At 40.4% G+C, this 17,425-nt stretch overlaps 1 protein-coding gene across 3 annotated transcripts in view; it reads right to left on the bottom strand.

The window, feature by feature from the left end:
• The window catches only part of kmt2bb (lysine (K)-specific methyltransferase 2Bb), a 32,363-nt gene that overhangs the window by 4,182 nt on the left and 10,756 nt on the right, over positions 1–17,425 (bottom strand). For all 3 annotated transcript variants that reach the window (XM_042423403.1, XM_042423402.1, XM_042423401.1), the window contains exons 11-34: positions 16,054–16,179; positions 15,310–15,423; positions 14,937–15,083; positions 14,754–14,846; positions 14,526–14,643; positions 14,281–14,394; positions 13,815–13,999; positions 13,599–13,700; positions 13,247–13,357; positions 12,878–12,954; positions 12,386–12,609; positions 12,172–12,275; positions 11,894–12,031; positions 11,462–11,620; positions 11,245–11,362; positions 11,063–11,141; positions 10,805–10,965; positions 10,528–10,695; positions 7,259–10,406; positions 6,664–6,764; positions 6,355–6,492; positions 5,942–6,194; positions 2,749–2,856; positions 2,393–2,476 (exon numbers count right to left, since the gene is read on the bottom strand). In XM_042423403.1, the coding sequence (XP_042279337.1) occupies positions 2,393–2,476; positions 2,749–2,856; positions 5,942–6,194; positions 6,355–6,492; positions 6,664–6,764; positions 7,259–10,406; positions 10,528–10,695; positions 10,805–10,965; positions 11,063–11,141; positions 11,245–11,362; positions 11,462–11,620; positions 11,894–12,031; positions 12,172–12,275; positions 12,386–12,609; positions 12,878–12,954; positions 13,247–13,357; positions 13,599–13,700; positions 13,815–13,999; positions 14,281–14,394; positions 14,526–14,643; positions 14,754–14,846; positions 14,937–15,083; positions 15,310–15,423; positions 16,054–16,179 (6,170 nt within the window). The remainder of the gene's footprint in view (positions 1–2,392; positions 2,477–2,748; positions 2,857–5,941; positions 6,195–6,354; positions 6,493–6,663; positions 6,765–7,258; positions 10,407–10,527; positions 10,696–10,804; positions 10,966–11,062; positions 11,142–11,244; positions 11,363–11,461; positions 11,621–11,893; positions 12,032–12,171; positions 12,276–12,385; positions 12,610–12,877; positions 12,955–13,246; positions 13,358–13,598; positions 13,701–13,814; positions 14,000–14,280; positions 14,395–14,525; positions 14,644–14,753; positions 14,847–14,936; positions 15,084–15,309; positions 15,424–16,053; positions 16,180–17,425) is intronic.

A 17,425-nucleotide genomic window follows, 5' to 3' on the forward strand; every position in this document is an offset into this window, starting at 1 on the left:
ATTTTAATGTAAGATTTGGCCAAAGTCATGGGATTTACGAGGATACTTCACAAGAAGAGTACTCTGAAATCCTGTTCTCCAGCTGCTCCTGGTGATGTCACTCCCTCAGTGCTGTGACACATGACGCAATACACACATTATCAAATCACAGGAGGAGCAAGAAAAGACTTTAAAACTCACACTCTAATATCTCCAAAACAGTAAAAGATAGAAAACACATGTAAATTCAAGTTTGTGTCCAAAACAGTAGTAAATGATCAAAAAAGTGTGGGTTTGCTCTCACTCTCCGTTCAAATATATGAGTATTTTGCTGTGTCCAGCTGCAGTTACTTATTGTCTCTACACACCTGACAGTACACATGTCAATTAAACTTTGACCAGGTCATGTAGGTTAAAAGTCTTTACTTTTCTAAAAATAGACTTGATGAAAATTAGGAAATTAATTTCTTTTACAACCAAACTCATCAAGAGTTTTCAATTTACTAATTGAAATTCAAGTGAAAGGGCCAAAAACATGCTTAATTTCTAAAATTCTCATCCTCACACTGTTGAGATTTGATATTTCACCATGACAGAGGAAGTTGCTATAGCTTTATTGTACATGCTCCAGTCTGCACCAAACTTTACATTTTTGATAAGAGTCCCGGCCTGAACACGTCTACATGACAATATTCCATCAGTGATGCAAACTGGCTGAATAGCGCCCCCTACAAAATCACAGCAAAGCAGCCCCTGCAGCAGGCAAAATAGTGGACAAAGAAAATGATGTTTATCTCCTTCTTGCCCTGTCTGAAAACAGCCCGGGTCTGAAGACATCTACATGCCTGTGACAGAAGCCCTTCTACTGGACCGCAGCCCAACGGAGGCGTGAGGGTCCGTTCAATGCTGCTTGCAGCTTTAATTTTTACTGTAACTTTCTCTTCCCTATGATACTGCAACAGCACATCTGTCTGCCATTGTTGTTCTCAAACGACGCATATCTACCACACAGTCTGCACAGATGTTCATTTTTTGAAATGACAATTTTTCTCCATTCCAACCTATTCCAACAGCTGAGCTAACAGGAAATGAGTCATTGGTCTGAGTAATCTGAAATTGTGCATGCCTCACTCTTGTACAAAGCCCAGAAATTCCCAGTTAAATCATAGCTAACCCTTTCATGCATCACTACAGTGGACAGCTATTCAAAAGCCGTTCTCTTATATATGCATGGGTTTTAATGATATATTTTAATGATGGAAATGCTCACCAGCTAAGGAATATCTTGCCAATCCTTCTATAGTAATAGACCCTTGCAGGTAAATAAAATTTTGTAACATCAAGTAACAACTAAGGAGTAATACAATTGTTAAAATTTCCAAGTATTGATTTTATGTTGGGAGAAAATGACAATTAATCATCTGTCCACTAAGTTGGACAAACTTCTTGAAAAATGCGTGTTTAAAAAAAATGAAGTTAAATTTTTTTTTTTCATGCCTAAAGAGGAATAAAAACACTTAGGAAAAAAATCCTGACTGAGGTTGTCATAATTCATGCATGAAAGGGTTAATGATTCAGATTAATCCATTTTTACTTCATTTTCTCAGACCATTTTTATGGTTTTGCTTCTGAGTTGAGACACAATTGTTGCCCTGCCCTGTATTATACTCAGTCTAAGTTTTACATTTTGTTTTATCTTTACTCAGAGAACCGTAGTGACAAACATTCTTATCCTTTTATTAATTGGTTTTTGAAATAGTTTGCATTTGAGATTCATGTATATGTTGACAGGGATGCATTATTGTATTTTCTACTGACTGTTTTTCTCTATCTACAAATGTTAAACTATTTTGTAATTTTTTCCTTGTGAATATTAACATTGTATACATTTTTAAGGGGTATTAAGTGAATTTCGCTCTCTTTATTAAACTAATTGCTTAATGTGAATGCAAGCCCCTAGATGTTTTACTTTGTTCATTTTACTCTGTTTCAGATTGTGTTTGTTCATTCAGAATGTGGACATGTCGATGTTGGAGGCCTTTCTTGGTAATGAATGACCTCTCTGTGGATTCTATTTCTACGTTCATATTGCCTTCCCTGTGAAATCAGTGATTTGAAACACACGTCCCTACACACTATGTATGTCAGTCAGATGTTTGCTGGCTTTTATCCTGATGATTGTGTTATGTCCCAAATTGATCTACAGAATTTTAAAAATAAAGATTGCATCAGAGTTATGAGTGTGCAGCTTTCCTCTACTTTCTTTGATTACAACTTTCTTGACATTTTCTATTATTAAAACAACAGCATGGCTCAAGCATTGACAGGTTTTGTTAAGCATTGTTTTTAAGCATTACATAGAATGATTAGATAGATTGATGGGATTGATTTGCAAATGTAAATATGCACTGACCTGTACACGCCTACAGCTTCCTTGGATGTCCTTTCCAGATGTCTGAAGCGCATGGCCATGGGCAACTCCAAACTAGTAGCCCGTCTAAGAGAAAGAGCAGACATTAGTTCACCAAAAACCTCCAGAAAACAAAATAGTCTGAATGGTACAAATATTTATAAAATGTGCAATGTGTGGACAACATTTGACTATTTTACTGAAAAGGTTATCATTTCAGATTCAAAACAAATTTGCAGAAAATAAGTCAATAGGTTAAAGTAAGTTATGAATTGAGCAAAACTTTTTTTTAGAAGCAAACAGCAAGTATTAAGACTCATTTTAACCCAGGAAAAATCTTCAACTAAATGAAGCCTGACCTTGTAGACTTCAAAAGAACCTCATCTTCCTCATCATCATAAGGCCCAATGTCAGGAAGCTGTCTGTGCTGAGAAGCCAGGAAGTTAAACATGTCAAACGTGGACTTTCTGTTAAGAGAAAAAAGAAAAGGTTTTCAGGTCAACATGAGTATGGGTCATTTCATTCAAAAATTAAATACAAAAAATAAAATATAAGTTAAAACATCACACTTTTCATATCATTTGTAAAACATCAGTATACCACAGACTGGGAACATCTTCATTAGACGGGCTACTTTGGAAAACACCGGTGGCAGCAACTTGACGATTGCGCAGTAAGTATTAAAAAGTCCACTGAAAGCGCTGCATATTCCATATATGTCACACAGATGTTTATGGGCTTAATGTATGAACGAATTGATAAATTATCTTTATTTATATTGCACTTTTTACAGCAGGGCCATCTCTAAGATGCATTTCAAACACAAACTAAAACAGGCAATGCTGTTAAAGTAACAGGCCTATGTCATATAAGGAAAATATAGGCTATGCCTCAGCCTCACACTATAATTTTAAGGTTTATTTCATAAATAATTACATTTAAAACCAACACATAGGCTAGATAAGACATGGAATTATAAACATGTTCCCCTTGAAATAACCTTGTTTATTTTTGTTGAATGTTATTCTAGTCTACCTTACAGTGAAGGTGTCAATTAAAAAAAAAAAAAAAATAAAAAAAAAATGATTCTGGTCTAATGATTCTTAATTACAAAAGTTCTGATCAGTCATGAATAGGTGTGGTTTTAAATAATTAAAGCTATTTACAGACTGTGCAGACTGTGTGGGGTAAAACGCACAAGAAGCCTAATTCTCCTTTACAATAATTCACTACATGTTTACAATCGGGTAGGCAAATCAATTACAATATGCAATTAAAGCTGCAAGCAGCGATGATCGGGCCCTCACACCCTTGCGTACGCCGCCTATGATTTAACTGGGACTTTCTGGGCTTTGTGCAAGGGTGAGGCGCAATTTCAGATTAGTCAGACCAATAACCAATAAGTCATGTCCTGTTAGTTCAGCTGTTGAAATAGGATGAAATGGGTGGAATGGAGAAAATTGTCATTTCAAAAAATAACATTTGTGCAGACTGTGTGGTAGATATGCATCATTTGAGAACAACAATGGCCGACTTACAGTCAGATGTGCTGTTGCAGTATCATAGGAAAGAGAAAGAAAAAATGGGTAAAAAAAGTACAGTAAAAATAAAAGCTGCAAGCAGCGCTGAACGGACCCTTGCGCCTCCATTGGGCCGCGGCGCAGTTGAAGGGCTTCTGTCACTTGCATGTAGATGTGTTCAGACCCGGGCTGTTTTCAGACAGTGCAAGGAGGAGATAAACATCACTTCCTTTGTCCACTATTTTGCCTGCTGTTTGGGCTGCTTCCTTGAAATTTCATAGGGGGCGCTATGGAGCCAGTTTGCATTACTGATTGAATATTGTCATGTAGATGTGTTCAGGCCGGGATTCTTATCAAACATGTAAAGTTTGGGGCAGATTGGAGCATTTAGACTGAAGTTATAGCAATTTCCTCTGGAATGGCGAAACATCAAAACTTAATGCCACGCCACAGCCACACGCTTTAACGATAATTAAATCTTTTAATAACTTTTGATCACAAACTAGTCTAGATGACACACACTGATTTCGAAGTCATTATGATGAATTCTGTAGGACAAGTTCGTTGATATATAAGACATGTGAAATCGCCAAAATTGACAATTAAATTCAAAATGGCCGACTTCCTGTTGGGTTTCAGCTATGGGTCCAAGAGACTTTTTTGTGTGCCCTGGCATGATACATGTGTGTACCAATTTTCATACATGTAGGTTTAACGTGGCACAGGGGCTGCTTCGTTGAAATACTGTAGGGGGCGCTGTAGAGCCATTCTGCCACACTTATGCCAGCCACCGATACGATATTATAGACTGTAAGACCTGCCATGGGTGTGCAAAGTTTTATGAGTTTTCAAGCATGTCTTGGCCCTTAAAAACAGCTTCGTATTTTGTGGCGAACAATGTGTTGCCATGGCAACGGCTTTTGATGACAACTCAAAGGCTTCAGGAGTTATCATCATCAAGGTCTTACACCTTGGCTTACCAAATTTTATGTGTTTCTGACTAACCTGCTAGGAGTAGTTTGCAAAAGAGTGGCGCTTAATACTTCCTGTTGCCAGTAGGTGGCGCTATGACTGTCCTTAAATATGGGCCTTTACATGTCTTCAGACCAGGACTCTTAACAAGCATATGAAATTTGGAAAAGATCAGACCATGTGGAGTCAAGTTATATGGCTTTGAAATTTCATGGCGAGACATCGAAATTCACCGCGTCATCATGGCAACACCTTTCGACGAAAAGTCACCAACTTCATAATATACCATCTCCAAGGTCTTGAGGCTATTCTGAGTAAATTTGAGGTGGATCCAATCACCGTGCTACCCACAGGGCGTCAAAGTGTAAAACATGTAACTTCCTGTTGCCAGTAGGTGGCGCTATGACTCAGATCCAATATTGACACATGGATGTGTTCAGGGCGGGACTCTTTTCAAGCACAAAAGGTTTGGTTCTCTCGTGTATGCCGGAGTTATGGCCGTTTCAATTTCCACGGTGAAGGATCGAAATTCACTATCAGGCCAACGCAGCAGAGGAGAGACAGCTAACCAGGTGAAGTACTCGAGTTTACATTACTGTAAGTGCAATAAAAGCTTTGCGAGTAAAAAGACAATAAGAGTCATTTATTAATGTAATCCGCGCAGAAGATGGATAGTCTCCAAATGATGCAAAATATTATTGTAAAGAGTGTGATTTGCAACAACGAAATGAACGATAGAGCATAATATGAAATGATAGACATTCTTCTATCGTCACATGATATACATCGTCATATCGTACAGCCCTATGCCAGAGGCCACCAAATTTGGGCTTTTACGGACAAAATATTTCTCTGAGAGGGGGAACTCCATATCCTGATCCTCATTGGATCAGTTCACTTCAGTGTGGTCATTAGGGATCATACTAATGTTTAAATTACTATTAATCACCACTATCATCAAAGACGTTAACTAGAACAACTTGACAGGCTTACAGTCCATTGCTTGATGTTTGTTTGTGCGTCTATCCGCCTCCTACAGCATGGTCACTGGGAAACATACCTAAGGTACAGCTCAGATCGGGCACAGCCACTGGGATTGACAGGCAGATCGTCCTCCTGGGTGAACTGTTTGAAGAAACGGAAGCTATGGCGTTGACAACGGTGTGCTCCCTGAAGTTGCTCCAGCAAGAAAACCACTGCATCATGGACCAGACCCAGCATACGGGCACCAGTGATCCTCTGAAAAGTCAAAGGTCTCAACCTTGCAATTGCTCGTGCTTCCTGCACCCCATCTATCACTGCTTTCCAAGCCACTGAAGGGAGAGTTGATAAAAAATAAGTGTCATTAAGTAAATAAAATGAACATAAAATGATTAAGAATTGCCAAATTAAGAAATTCATATTATTTTGAGAACATGTTAGATAGTATGGAAGCTTTTAAAGGAAATATTTCTTATGCAGAATCAGACTCACCCTCAATACTGTCTGCCTCTGCACTGAAACCATCATCGCTGGTTATCTCAAATCGCAAGTGTGGCTGGTCTCTGCTGGTCTGACATTCTTCATCCTCATCAGATGGTGATGGTTCATCATCTGAGGTGGAAGCAGCGCCTAATAGAAACAATTTACTTGGTCAACTCTCAGACTATTCTGATGCGTTGTTTGCACCATTTTATCAGGGTGAAAAGAGCTATCACTAAATTAGAGACATCACTGAACTTAGCTGGAAATATTGTGTCATAGCTGACTCAAAGTAATGATTCAATTTAACGGCAAAAATACCAGAGTATTTTTTCCAGTCAGTCAGGGTGCTGTGTCCAACTGGTTCCCAAGCATGTTGTTTGCCTTGTTCACCTCGAGACATGTAATCCCAAGGCTCTGACCTGAGGAGGATAAGATTGATCAAACTGTTATTGGCTGTAATGGGCAATATGACACAAAAAAGGCATACATTTTTCAACACTATTTCATACACAAATATTGATGTCTTCAGTGTAAACAATGGTGATGGATTTTGCTTTATGGAGAATTTTCCATTCATAGGAAAATAGTCCTCCCTCTGCATTTTTTCACAAAATGAAATCTTTTAATAGCCAGTACAAACAGGAGGAATGATTACAGCAAGGAAAAAACCTCTTTCAGTGTTCATATGGGAACCTGACTGTTAATTAAGAACCAATCCTTCCTATCCTAAGTCTTGCATTTTTCCATCGCTTATTTTAATTTCTTCATTTCAAAAACTATATACAGTACAAGTCAAAAGTTTAGAGACACCTTACCATTCCCTTGAATGAGTGAGTGTGTCCAAACATCTGACTGGTATTGTATATAAAACAAAAACTATAAAACTATATTTTATAAATGAGTAATATCTTACCCTGAGCTGTCAGAATTGCTTAAATGCTCCTCATTTAACTCATCCAGGTTCAGTACTCCTTTCACTGTTGGAGTCTTGATGCGAACTCCCGAAGCCCTGCTGGAGATGCTTGGAAAGTTAGGTCTGTGGCGCTCCTCCTCCTCACTGATGGGCTCTGGTTGTAGGAAGTCAACTTTAGACTTCTTTGTGACAATACGGTCTGAAAGTGAAGATACTCTCTTCATGCGGACATGAGTGCGAGGGCGGGGGGCAGGAGTTGGTGTGGCAGTTGGTGTTGGTGAACGACGCAACGCTGGAGTCTCCGGTTCAATTAATAGGCCAGGTGGCAAAACCAGGGAAGAAGGGCTAAGTGTTCGAAGCCCACTCCATTTGGGGGTGTAGTTACTTGCCATTGCTTGATTGAGAATTGCTTGGGCGCTTTCAGCAGGAGTCATGGGAGGATTCTCAGTTGACAGAGGAGGCTGCCAACTAGCCTTGGATGACTTGGATCTTTTAGATGCACTGGAGTCCTTCTTTTTCTTTGGTTTTTTCAACTCTGGGACAGTTTCATCTTTTGATGTTTTTGTATTCTTTCTTGGCTTCTTCACATTAACTGGTGCCACTGCACCGTTGCTATTGTGAGTTAGCAGCTGTGTGATTGTGGTTGGATTCTGCACTGCAGGTGTGACCGCTGGAGGGGCTGCTGTTGTCATGGTGGCCCCGGGGGGTGGAGTAGACATGTTACCAGCTGCTGCTAGTGTGGCTGACAGTGCATTGCTTTGCAAAAGGCTGGCAATCTGAGTGACACAGTTATAGGAAGGGGAGTTGGGAGTGGGCAGCTGGAATGTGTTGCTCTCTGGGTTCTTCACAAAGATCTGCCCGAGGCGGTTCACCAGTAGGACATGTGGTGTTGGATCCACATTTGGACCTCCCACTTCCTTCACAGTAAGAATGGCATGGCCAGGTAAGGCCTGGGGTACCACTGGCTGTTGAGGTTCTATAGTCGTCCTGGGTGTAGAAAAGTTGATGGAGATTGTGTGCCCAGATGAAGCTTCCTTCTGCATAGATGAAGAGTTGTAGCCATTTAAAATCACAGGGGCTGATGTGGTTTGGAGTGATGTTGGAGCAGTTGAACACAGTCCAGAAAGAGATGATATTGAAGCAGAGGAAGAAACGATGGTGACAGCTGTAGAACCCAATGGCTGTGTTTGTGTGGAGTAAATAGGCACTGAGACAGTACCACAGGTTGCTGCTTGGGGACAAATGCCTGACATTGCTGATAACACTGGATCGTTTTGAGGGGCAACATTTAGCAGTGTTTGTGTCAGGTCTCCAACAGGACTGAGGGTGGTTAGTTTAGTAGACAAAGGCTCCATGTGCTGAAAGGTTGACTCTTGTGAGGACGTTACTGGCTGAAGTGTAATACTCGTTAGAGGAGGCTGACTGAAACCTGGTAAACAGGAATACATCTGCAGAGAGTCGACAAGGCCTTGAGAAGGGTTTTGTACATCTGTAGACATTAAAGGGGAGGGCTGAAGAAGATCCAGCAGGGCACCCTGACTACTATCCGCAGACTCTGCTAATGAGGGTTCCATTGCACTACTTGTTAAGTGATTCATCAACACAGCAGAACCCTCAGTTGATGAGACAAAGTGGCTGCTGTCAGGCTCAGAGTTAAGGGGTTTACAAGGTCCAGACTGTTGGGTCTCAAGTGGTGTGCTGTCTAGCAAAGGAACCATCTCAGTTAAGGGCCCAGTTCTTTCAAGAACGAGAGGTGTTCCTGAGGCAAATCCGAGACTGGAACTCTGGAGTAATTCCTCTGAATATGAGATCTCAGGCACCTTTGTGAGTAAGTTAGGCAGAGGGTCATGAACTTGGATAGGAAGCACAGACTCCTGATTAACTAAAGGAGTTTCAGAGCTTTGCTCTTTGAGTGCAGAGGCTCCAGCAATTTGTGGAGAGAGAAATCCCATATTGTCCTCTTTTGAGGATTTTGGTGGATCTTGAGGTGAACTATCTGTCAGACTTTTGCTGACAGCTGAGATGGTGAGTGATGAAGAATCTGTGTGTTTATCACTGGATGATGCTTTAGGGGTCAGACTTTGAACAGCCTGTGTGCCGTTTGTAGTTTCTGATTCAGGGACATTGTTTTTATTTATGTTTTTGGCTTGTCTGGGAGCTTGACTAGAACCCTCACTTTTCTGAGCATCATCGTTGGTAGCTATACTTGCATCACTCTCTGTACCGTCATCTACACCATCCAGCTGAGCCATAGTCCTGGAGGAAGGGGAAGAAGGAGACTTGGAATGATCTTTTGATCCAGGACAGCTGACTATTGTCCGTGAGAAGTCAAAATAGTGCTCCATATCATCATCAGAGGAGGTGTTGCCCAAGTCATCCCTGGCTGAGGCTGCAGACCGTGGCAGGTTGGCAACAAGGGTCTTTCTCTTGTGTACATCTTGGGGTCTTCCCCAAAATTCCTCATGATCATCACCTTCCACCACAATTTGCCCCCCACAGTTCATTGCCACACCTTCATTCAAGAGTGTCTCTTCAATCTCCAGTTCTGTCCTCATCTCTTGGCCCAGAGTCATGCTGGGATCCTTGTGGAATGAACTGTAGGGAAATTCTTCTTCATCTTTCTGTTGGTGTAAGTCCCCCTGGGGTGATGTACCATTTGCTGGAGAGACATCTTCAGGCTCTGGTGAAGCTAAGAAGTTGTGTGGCACCTCGACTGAATCTGATTGGCTCAGATCAAATGATAATCGAGTTCTGGGTAAATGCTGTATGGATGAGGAGAAAGACAGACTTGGAGAAAGAAAGCTTCCTGCACTGTCCTGCCAGGGAGACTGAGGAAAGAAAGATGAGGTACAATGGGTCATTGTATTCCCAGGGCATCTGACTGAGGAAGCACTTCTACCTCCAACTGGGCGGGCTGAAGGAGAATTTATCAGGTTTTCTGTAGCACCAATTGGAAACAGTGGGGAAGTAGGAAGGGAAGATTTCCCAGCACGGAGTGTGATGGGCCCAGTCAGAGGGCTCAGAGGAGGTGGGGACATGTGACTGCGGAGGCCTGTTGTCTGTGAGTGTGGGCTGTGGCGACGGACCCTTCGAGTCTCCTCCAGATCACTTATGGTTAATATGTGATGAGGTTTCAACTGGGTTACTCCTAAAAAGAAAACATAATTGATCAAAAGTTCGAAACTTGTGTGTTCTTGATTGAGTCAACTTATCATATGTTGCTGAATTTCAATTATTCTCTCCATAAAAGTTCAGAATTTCTATTTTACCTGGGGATGGCAGTGGTCGGGACATTCCTCCAGCTGGTCTCCTGGTTTGGGGATAGCTGGGAATCTTTGGCCTTGCTCCATGATCTGACTTGCTGGATGGGACTGACACAAGGGTTTCCTCAGTTGGGGGTTGGGATTCTGCTGTATCAATCTCTTGGGCTTCAGGTTCTGGAAAAAAAGGTTTATGAAACAATTATTATCTGTATCTTTCACTTTACAGTGGTAACTCCATTCCTAATATACTCATATATATATACTTAAGTAGCAAGATACGAACCAGGTGGTGGACAGGGGTTGTGAGAAATGGTGTGATTTTCTCCTTGGTCAGGCATCTCCTCAACAGGCTTCTCAGGAACTAGGGGTCGGACCTCGCGGACTGTGCATGTATATTTGCACTGGCGCAATGGATTAACTGTACTCCAGTACCAACGAGAACACCTTAGGAAAGAAAATCAAAGTCTTAAAAGTGCTGTTCATTCAGTGTTCCCAATTTATCTTTTATATAATGAAATTGGAAAAGGTAAATGCAACTTACTGAAAACCCACAGGAAACAGTTTTCCTTTGCTAGCTGAAAGTTCTGACAACACACCGAGTTTATCAATCTGTAGGGAACCTGTGTAGTGACAATTATCAATTAAACAAAAGTTAATGTTGGTAAATGTAAGAAGTCAAAAGAAGTGAAACAGGCTATCGATTTACTAAAGCCGCACACTTACCAATCATCACATTGATTAATTCTGGTTCCAGTCCAGTCAAGAACTTTCTGCGGAGGCTGATCCCCTCAAAATCCACATACACCCTGCGGTTTACCTCAAATTCTTGACCAGTTATTACCTTTACAACAAAGAAAAATACAGAAGCTCAGAATCAAACTCCAAACATTTAAACTGTTACAACATTTGGTAGGTGACAAGTTGGAGGAACAGAACATACCCTGCCAGTGATCAGATGTCTGTGTTTGTGGCAATAGACTTTCTTATCGTCCTGGAACACACAGTGTCGGGAGCGGGCACACATAAAGTGATAGTTGCTTTGACAAGAAGTCAGGCAACAGCCCACTGTGGCACCTGTCTGGTTACAGCGTTCACATCGCTAACAGGGATTGATGGGGATGAAGGGTGAAATGTAAAGTTTGAGTCAGAGTAATGAAGAAACAGCAATCAATTATAAAATGCCTATTTGTTTACAAACAGAGCCTGACTGTTATGTTGTTAGCAGATTTCAAATATCAATATCAGTACAGGCCGGTCAGGCTCCATTTACAAATTTGAAAGGAATTAAATAGATATTCCTAGGAATATTGTGAATGAAAATGCATTATTAAACTATTAAACACGTAAATCAATATATAAGGTAGATGATTACCATCAAGCGGCCCCTTGTGACAGCACTATGTACATGTAGTAGAGAGCCATTGTCTTCTTCAAACACCTCAGCTGACCACAGACAGCAGTTGACATGTGCCCACTCATTCTGGCCCAAGTACAGCAACCTGCCGGCTTCCTACAGAACATAACAAAAAACGATCTCTTAAGTAACCAAGCAAAGCTGTAAGTACAGTGTTTACAGGCAGTTTACTCTTTAAGTTGGGCATTTACACTAGGTGTCACAAATTACTGTTCATTTTCTAATGCATTACTTACATTGGGTTTAAGGTCTCCATATTTTTGGCACAAAGAGCACTGTCTCTCATCCTCCTTAGACCATCCAGTGTCCAGATCAGCTTTTGAAAGTCGGCCCCTTTTCCCTATAAAAATGTATAAAGGTAAAGACTTCAAGGCATGGACACTGCTTGATATCAATGGAAACAATTCAACCAATTACAAGTAGCCAATTTTTTTGCATTTTTTCTTGTACCTTTGAATTTGAGCCTGACAGCCCTGCTGGTTTTGAAGTGGTTCCGGCTTGTTGGCTCCCCAGACGTTGGAGAAGCCACCTCCTCTTCCTTTACATCCAAGTTTTGTCCATTATCCTCCTGTAGGAGACCCAGCGGAGCCCTAGATGGGAGCTCCTCCCTCACCTGCCACTGAGCATAAACATGCTCAGTTGTGGGAGGGTGAACAGCATGGGACAGCATCCCCCTATAAAAGAAAGAAAAAATTCTTTTGATGCCATAGAAAAAAGGAACAGTACTTTTCCCAGTACTACTTTCATAATAATTCACCACCTGGAGAAATAGGTTTGCTGTACACAAAATACATAATTATGATTAAGGACTTACTTTAAATTAATCACAAATATTCCTATACCAAATTGTACAGACTTTATTATTTTTAGCATGGGTCATGTATGTCAAGAACAATTAACAAATTAATGCACATAAACGAATGAATGGAAACCATTACTCACATGGGCAAGTCTTTGGTACAAGAGTTCCACACCTTTGGGTCTTGGCTGTTAAACCAGTTAAATACCTCTTCAAGGAGCTGAAGAGAAAAATAATTTCAGTCAATGATTAATTGTTATTCACCCAAATTCTATAACTACTGCATAACTTAACCCTAACCATCAGCATTTAGGTAATGTGTTTTTATTACTTCCAAAGTATGATAAACCCATCCAACCATGACCTGAAAGAGACTGAGAAGTTCTGTAAAGCTAAAACCCCTTTTACAGAAACATTTGATCCAATGTTAATATCAAATAAAAAATAAAGTTCAACTATGAGAGAGAAGTCATGTCTTGATGTTGAAAGAATACTCTTTTTTGATGTAGTACCTTTAAATAGTAGGAGCGTGCCAAAGCAGTGGGTCTTTGCTCCTCTGGAAGATCCTCCTCTTGCTCAAGCCTCTTTCGCACCACTTGAACCACATCTTCATGGAACATTTTCTATAAAAAATAAATATTATTTTAGTACCCCACTATAAGTATTTGTTTGAGCTCCCTTCAGCCCTCTTTCTTCATTGTTTAAACAACTCTTTCTTTCACTATTTGTGTGCACAAGCATGTGCAGCACTGTGAAAGCCTTCCAGGATGTCACAACACATTTAATTTCTGGCTTGGTCAAACACTTTGTACGAGCCAGTTCTTTTCCAGCATAACCCCACCCCACATTGTGGTGTGGACTCACCAACGTAGTGTAAAGGCCTTTGTCAAACTTCTTGCCCACAGCGCGGAGGTCACAGGCTGGCTGTCCTTCTATTCCACTATCAGGATCAACCAACTTTTCACACTGCAGTAGAAACAGTATTCCAAAAGTTTTACACAACAATCACTACTAATACAGACAATACAAAAGTACCAGTAAGAGTACAACATTTTGATCTATAAAAAGAAGGGCTCTTACCTGGGTGCAGGTAACAAGGTGCTGGGTGAGGGTGGAGGAAAGCAAGCAAGCTAGCACTTTCTCCACCCCAGCTCTGAGCTCAATGTATAGCAGCTCTCTCCAGGCACTGGGCTGGGTCACACTGCATGGCCGACATGAATACACTACACTTTCTGGCAAGCTGGACAGGATCTCATACAATTCATCTGAAATTATTTTACAGGAGAGAAGAATTGAATGAAAATGATTTAGCTAGATCATGGTTGCACTGTGCACCTACTGTATTCAGGTCACTCAATAAGAAGCACAGCACACATGCTCAGCAAATAATATGGAATAATCCCTTTTTATACTTTACTATATTATTTTCACAATATTCTGTTATTCTGATGTCCTTTGTTTTATTTGATCTTAACTTGTAATAAACCTAAAACTGACCTGACATTGCTATCCCTAGAGCCATGCCACTAGCATAGCTAAAACTTACCTGTTAGATCCTCACACTTAGCATGTACCCAGTGGTTACAGGTGCCACACTGCATCATCTGACTGTCATAGTCATTGTCCTCATAGCACTTGAAGCAGATTGGACAGTAGTTGCCTTATAAGAGAAAGAGCCATTCAGTAAATATTATCCCTAACACAGATCAGTAATGTTGGTAAACAATGCTGGAGTTTACAGATTACCAAATGATAAACAAATGTACTGTCAAGGTTAAGTTCTCTCCTCACCTTGTTCATAGAGTTTTGAACAGTCTGGACAGAGTCCTTTATCGTGGTTCCACTCAGTGTCCCAACTCTTCCCTGGTGTGACTCCACAACTTTTACACCTGATGCATGTCATACAAACCTGCACAGAAACCATTATATCAGTACCAGCCATCAATGTATTACAAACTCAGCACGCTTATAGTAAACATGTATGATTGTGTTTTTTTAAGAAGCATGCTGCAAACCTACCCAAGCTTTCCTCTTCTTGTTATGTTTTGGATAATTAGGTCCCAGACAGGAACCGTGATAACAGTTCTGGCATCGTTCACATTCCAACAAAGGCTGAGGGAGAAAAATGTAATACTTGCTAACTGGATTACATTTACAATGATTAGTAGAATATAGCAAAACAAAAAATGTAACAGTCTGTACCTTTGAGTACTTGTTTTTCCTGCCACACACATGGCAAAATTTGCATCGACGACAGCACCAGTTTTCCTTGTTCTCCTCAGAGGGGCGCTCCGCTGGTTCAAGGCAAAACTGGTGGAAGGGCTCACAGCATACTTGGCAATACAGCATCTGCAAAAAGAAATTCACAAACACAAAAATGACTTTTTAGGTTCAAAATGGTCCAGAAATGATATAAACCTTCCAATATGATGAGATAATTTTGTCAGTGTCTGGTATTATATGTATAACTACAACACAACTATCAGAACCTTATCAGCCACTAGTTTACAAATCTAAGTTGATAGGAAAGGCAGATATATCAATTTACACAGGGCAAAAAGCATGAAGCAGTTACCTCATGTTGGCCTTTACTGGCACAAAGGAAGCAGACATAGGGTGGCATGAGTGGCGCAGAGGTCAATATACTTAAACCACCCATATTCCAGACATTCTCCAGAGTGCAGTCCTCCTGAAAACCAAGATAACACGTGCATCACAATAACGTCTGAGGAAAGACCTGCTTAAACTAGTTATCATCATAATACTGTCAGGTGACCAATATACATAACAAAAATAAGATACACATACAGTATATTTTTTACTTCATATTGTACAGTTATAACAGTGGGGTAACTATTTAGGTTTTCACAGGAGTGGTAAGATCAACTTAAAGATTTTTACACATTTTTGTTCTCAGGTTAAAATGTGATTTGGAAGGGATCAGATGAAACGCACTTCTCATGTGCCACTAAATTAGATGCACAGTATATTCATTCTGGAATTAAACATTAAACACTGACCTCTAGTGGACAAATATAATTATGTTATGTGAACTAGTGAGTTGCAATGGCTTCAACTTAATACATGTGACTTGTAGCAATCTGAGATTAATACACATTCTGTGGAATAAATAATATTTAAAGAAAACAAATATATAAAAGATGTTAAAAAGTTTAACCTCAATCACACAGCTGTGTTTATTTTTAGAATGGATGCAACCAGGCAGGAATTCTCTGCCTGGTTGCATCCACTGAACAACATCATATATGAAGTGTGTTCATTCTACAGTATACGTAATGTACTGTAACAAGTGACCTACCTTGAAATCAACCCTGATTTTGTGAGTAGGTTTAGAAGGCTCAACGTCTCTCTGCTCAAATCCATGGGCAAGGGCAGCCAGGACACTGGGAGGAGTCTGTTCCAAAGGACCTTGAGATGAGAGACCCTGAGAGACAACCATAACTTGAGTGAGGACAGTGATGGACATCCTCAAAGTGCTGCTTAACTTTCAACTACACATTCTCATGGGCATCATGGATACCCTGTGTATCAGGCCTTCCTCAGAAATTAACATGTCTGTGAGATGCAATTAAGAACAAGAATGGTGGGACCAGTAAGTTAGGATGTGAAGGTGGGTCAGGAGTAGACTGTTGTTGCAGCTGCTGCTTTGTCTACTGTGATCTAATTAACAACAGCTAATTCCTCAAATGTCACCATATTAAGTTATGTTTACATCGTACAAAATTGGCAGATCTCAAAAAAGATATTCCGGTGTGGGCCAGAGATCATTACGCCTTCATCTACTGCCAAGTGCATATACTTTTTAATCCTCCAAGTAAACATACAGTTTGCAGTCAAATATGTGAACATTGCCACTCGCTACTTGTCTACATGTACATGTGGGTAAAATGCATATCACAAGCCTTAAAACTGCAATACTAGGCGATGTATCATGTGATCAGGCTGTATTGTGCTTTCATTGTATCCCCCACAGTAACAATTTTATATTCTCTCATTCACTTTGTGATATTGAGCAACGGTGAGCTACGACATACTTATAAAACTGGGGTTACATTCAGGTAGTTTCTTTTATGCCTTGTCTCATTACTAAATAGGTGATTACTGCAGTGCAATTGTTGGGTTTATGTTCATTCACATCATTGTGATAGTGGATTACGATCAGATAGTTTGCAGTGGATACTGTTTTACTAGATGAGTTACTTACAAGAAGAATAATGCTGAGTCTTCAGGGTTTTCCCTGGATTTTTTTGAGACAAATGTGGTAAAGGTTTGAGAACGTGTGTGGTGCAACGTACACAGATTGTGCGTGCACCTTTATGTGGTGCGCCTAGTCAAAAAAATCATGATTTGACAGTCAAAGTTTCCATGGGGATTTAAATTTTATACCAAGATGGAACAAGAAGATGAAAAATAAAGGTTGTGACAAATGAAGCCTGGGACAATATGCTTATCTCCCGACTTGACACTATCACAGTACTTGGGTGCCGATTCGATTCAGTATTGATTCTCAATTCAAAACCGATTCTCGATTGAATGAATAGAAAAGGGGGCACTATTTTCAATCTCTTGCTCCAGTATACTGTGTGCCAAACCATTGACTGGTGTCCTTAGTCCACTGAAATACAATATGAAACATAACTTGTAGATAAGCTAAATGGTCCACAGCCTTT

Source organism: Thunnus maccoyii, chromosome 10 (genome assembly GCF_910596095.1).
Source record: "Thunnus maccoyii chromosome 10, fThuMac1.1, whole genome shotgun sequence".
Taxonomy (NCBI): Eukaryota; Metazoa; Chordata; class Actinopteri; order Scombriformes; family Scombridae; genus Thunnus; species Thunnus maccoyii.